At 49.3% G+C, this 3840-nt stretch overlaps 1 protein-coding gene across 1 annotated transcript; it reads left to right on the top strand.

The window, feature by feature from the left end:
- Nucleotides 1–918: 918 nt before the first annotated feature.
- On the top strand, nt 919–3375 carry LOC310824060 (nectin 1a-like; the record flags this gene model as incomplete). The annotated part of the gene is made up of 3 exons (XM_083696946.1): nt 919–991; nt 2468–2850; nt 3316–3375. The coding sequence occupies 3 exons, from the start codon at nt 919–921 to the stop codon at nt 3373–3375; spliced, it is 516 nt and encodes a 171-aa protein (XP_083553072.1).
- Between the last annotated feature and the right edge of the window lie 465 nt (nt 3376–3840).

Here is a 3840-nt window from a genome sequence, read left to right as displayed (position 1 = left end):
TCTTTGGGATCCGTCCTCCGAGGGGTCTTATGGAAAATGCCCATTGAGATGCTCTTCTCCTCCTCAGTGAGCCCTCTAACACTGGATCCTCCAGTGCCCTCACGGGCCATACTCCTTGTTTCCACCCCAGATTGCTTAGGCCCGCGGCCTTCTCCCATAGGACCACTTCTCCCTCTCGTTGCTGTACTCTCCCTTCGTTTCCTGATCGTAGCAGGTTGTGGGCTAAGCCTAAGCCGAGGATCAAGAATGAGGCCTCCCGGTGGGGTCACCTCTCTCTTACGTTGGTGTACGGAGGTGAACTTACGCTGATATTGCCTTGGCGGGGTCACCTCACCTTCCTCACGTGGGTATTGCCTGGGATCCGTCCAAAGACGTCTCCTCCACACTGGCGTAGTTATCCCCTGGGGTGGTGTGGTTTCCCCCTTGTCATCCTCTCTCCTATATCGTACCCCACTCCAGGACGATGACGAGTACCACCCAGGTAGTAGAGCAGGTCGAGGGAGGTCCAGAGTTTCGACAAGTGAAGCTTCTGTAGTTCAGCTGGTGACGTATTTTGTGGATGGTAGTCTCTGACACATTTACACCTACCTCCTGGAGAGTGTTCCTGATCTGTGGGACAAGAGAACAGGGCGTGGCTGCAGTCCCTGATGATCTTCCCAGCCTTCCTTGGCCTTCCTCTTGCACCAGTAGATGTCCTGCACGGCTGGGAGCTCACAGCCCGTGATGACCTGGGCCGTTTTCACCACCCTCTGCAGAGCCTTGCGGTCGAGCAGTGCAGCTACTGTACCAGGTGGTGATGCAGCCGGACAGGATACTCTCTATGGTGCACCTATAGAAGTTTGAGAGGATCTGGTGGGCCATAAGAAAAACGTCTTGATCACTGTGTGGGTGTGGTGTAACCATGTTAAGCTCTCAATGATGTGGACACCGAGGAACTTGAAGCTGCTGACTCTCTTCACTGCAGCCCCACCGATGTGGGGGTGTGAGGCAGGTAGTGTGGAGTTGATGTGGGTCTTAACCAGCCTCTCAACGAACTTGATGACAGACGTGAGTGCAACAGGCCGATAGTCATTAAGGCAGTTTACCTTGGTCTTTTTGGGCACGTAAAACAGGTAGGGATTACAGACTGGGACAGGGAGAGGTTGAATATGTCTGTGAAGATCTGCCAGCTGGTAAGTGCATGCTCTGAGGACACGGCCAGCAATGTCGTCTGGGCCGGCTGCTTTGCGGGTGCATTTCATGAATCTGTCCCATCACTTTTGGGTACCTTAAAAATTACACAGTAAATCCTTGCAATTTTTTTGGCAAAGCTGACCACCGACTATCTACAATGACATTGCCATATCTAATCAATGACAAATGAGGAAGTTAAAAAGTATACAAAATGAACTTCAACTGTCAATAGTGGATTTGTTATCACTGGCTGGTACACTTTTATCATCTCCCAAATATTAAATCATGTCACCAATTATGATAGAAATGTGTTTGATTGAGTGGATGAGAGAAGGCTACCCTTGCCCCCCAGCTGAAAATTTAAATGGTCGCACCGTATTATGATGTTTTTAATGATGATAACTATTGGCTACTTTTCTATTAAGTCTCAATCCCACTGAAACCCAAAATCCATAGGCCTACGCCTACCAATTCCACTCTTCATCTCTGTAATTTATGAGCTGCTATAATCAACTTGATTTTGCCAATCTGTCTGATAAGGCAAGCTGTAAAGGCAAACCATCACAAACCATTCTCTTTTCAAACATCCTTCACAGCTCTTGTGGTGGCTTTCGGCAGCACTTCACACATCTTCACAACTCGTGTCTGTCACAGCAGCGGCATTGAGGTGGTAATATAGAGTAATATGAAGAAGAAAAAAAAAAAAGATCTATTCTCGTGGTCACAGACCCAGAGTCTAAAGCATTTGGTTTTGAATCACTCAGCTTTCTTGCCTGCATATGTATTGAGCCTTGAGTGAATGAGTGTATCTATGTGATTTAAGAAGTGAGCCTGAGTGTGCTTGTGTGTGTGACTTTTGTGCACTGCCTAGTAGGCTGAATTGACTTGTTGACTTGCAGTGCATGTGTGGGGGGACATGCAGCGTTTGGCCTGTAGAGGGTGCTACAGGACCGTGGCCAGGGTGCGGGAGCGAGGCTTGTCGCACACCTGTTGCGAATGAAGCCTCGTTAACGAATGGTTTAAGATGTGTGTGCCTCTGCTTTCAGGGAGAGACCCGAGAGAAGGTCGACTGAAAAGTCGACGAGGGGTTTGGAGGGCTGGAAAGCCAGAGAGACTTAAGAAGAATAACAATTAATAATCTAAATAAACGGGACCATTCCCTTATCATAACACTGCGTCCGCCTCTGTGTACAACGGATCCCGTTACAGCCTGATTTTTGTACGCTTTGCTTGGCCGTGGTTTCTTGTAAATAGAAATAACATTTATTATTTTTTTCTTCTCTGTATCTTTCAGCTGGCAATGGACAGATGGTGCAGATGGACTCCATTAAGTCAGGTTTCGTGAGCTCTCAGGTGGAACTCCGCTGCATCTTCGTCAACAGTAACCCACCAGTGAAGATCTCTCAGGTGACGTGGCAGAAGTTCCTCAATGGCACCAAGCAGAACGTGGCCATAGCCAACCCTGCCCTGGGCGTCTCAGTACTGGCACCCTTCAAGGAGCGGGTCACCTTCAAGCAGGCGGCTGTCCATCACCGCACCCCCTCCCTTGAGGACACCACCATCATGTTCTCCAACCTGCGGCTGTCTGATGAGGCGGCCTACATCTGCGAATACACCACCTTCCCCGCTGGGAACCGTGAAAACATGGTCAACCTCACTGTCTTTGGTAAGGCTATAGTATACAGTGGGCCAGTGTTTAATACGAGCACACCAACATCGCAGCAGGGTATACCTCAGTGCTGCTGCTGCAGCAGACACACAATGTGAGGTGCTGCCAAAAGCCACCACAGGGTGGTGACGAGCTGTGAAGGATGTTTGATTAGTGGTTAGTAGAGCAGTCTTATGGCCTGTGCGTAGAAATTGTTCCGGAGCCTGTTGGTCCGGGTCTGGATGGTCCGGTACCTTTTGCCAGAAGGCAGCAGAGAGAACAGGGCGTGGCTGGGGTGGCTGGTTCCCTAATGATCTACCCAGCCTTCCTCTTGCACCTGGCTGGTAGGTTGTGGCCCGTGATGTACTGGGCCATTTTCACCACCCTCTGAAAAGCCTTACGGTCGAGGGTGGTGCAGCTGCCATACCAGGTGATGATACAGCCGGTCAGGATTCTCTCTGTGGTGCATCTGTAAAAGTTCCAAAATTCCTCAGCCGCCTGAGGAAGAACAGGTGCTGGCACGCCGTCTTGATCACAGCGTGGATGTGGTGTGACCATGACCAAGTTCTCGGTGATGTGGACACCAAGGAACTTAAAGCTGCTGACTCTCCACTGCAGCTGTAAGCAGAGCTCAAGCAAGCACACACAGACATTTAATTCCCCCTTCACCTTCCCCCACCCATTTCTTAACAATGGCCAGTAACTGGACACAATGTGCTGGTTTGTGCTGTTATTTGATTTTTATTCAACACTGACATTCTTTATCACGTTCCGGTTGATGGGAGAATAACGTAGTGGTTAGTGCGAGTGAAAAGCATGAAATGATCGGGTCTCCAGTAAATGACACAAGGCCTACAGCTGATTCACCTGAGTGCACCCGTCCAGACTCGATAAACAGCTCTGATCATGAGAGCATTGCATATACACTCACCGGCCACTTTATTAGGTACACCTGTTCAACTGCTCGTTAACGCAAATGTCTAATCAGCCAATCACATGGCAGCAACTCAATGCATTTA

This window comes from Argentina silus (genome assembly GCF_951799395.1).
Source record: "Argentina silus genome assembly, chromosome: Y".
Classification (NCBI taxonomy): Eukaryota; Metazoa; Chordata; class Actinopteri; order Argentiniformes; family Argentinidae; genus Argentina; species Argentina silus.
This window is presented reverse-complemented; position numbering and strand designations above follow the sequence as displayed.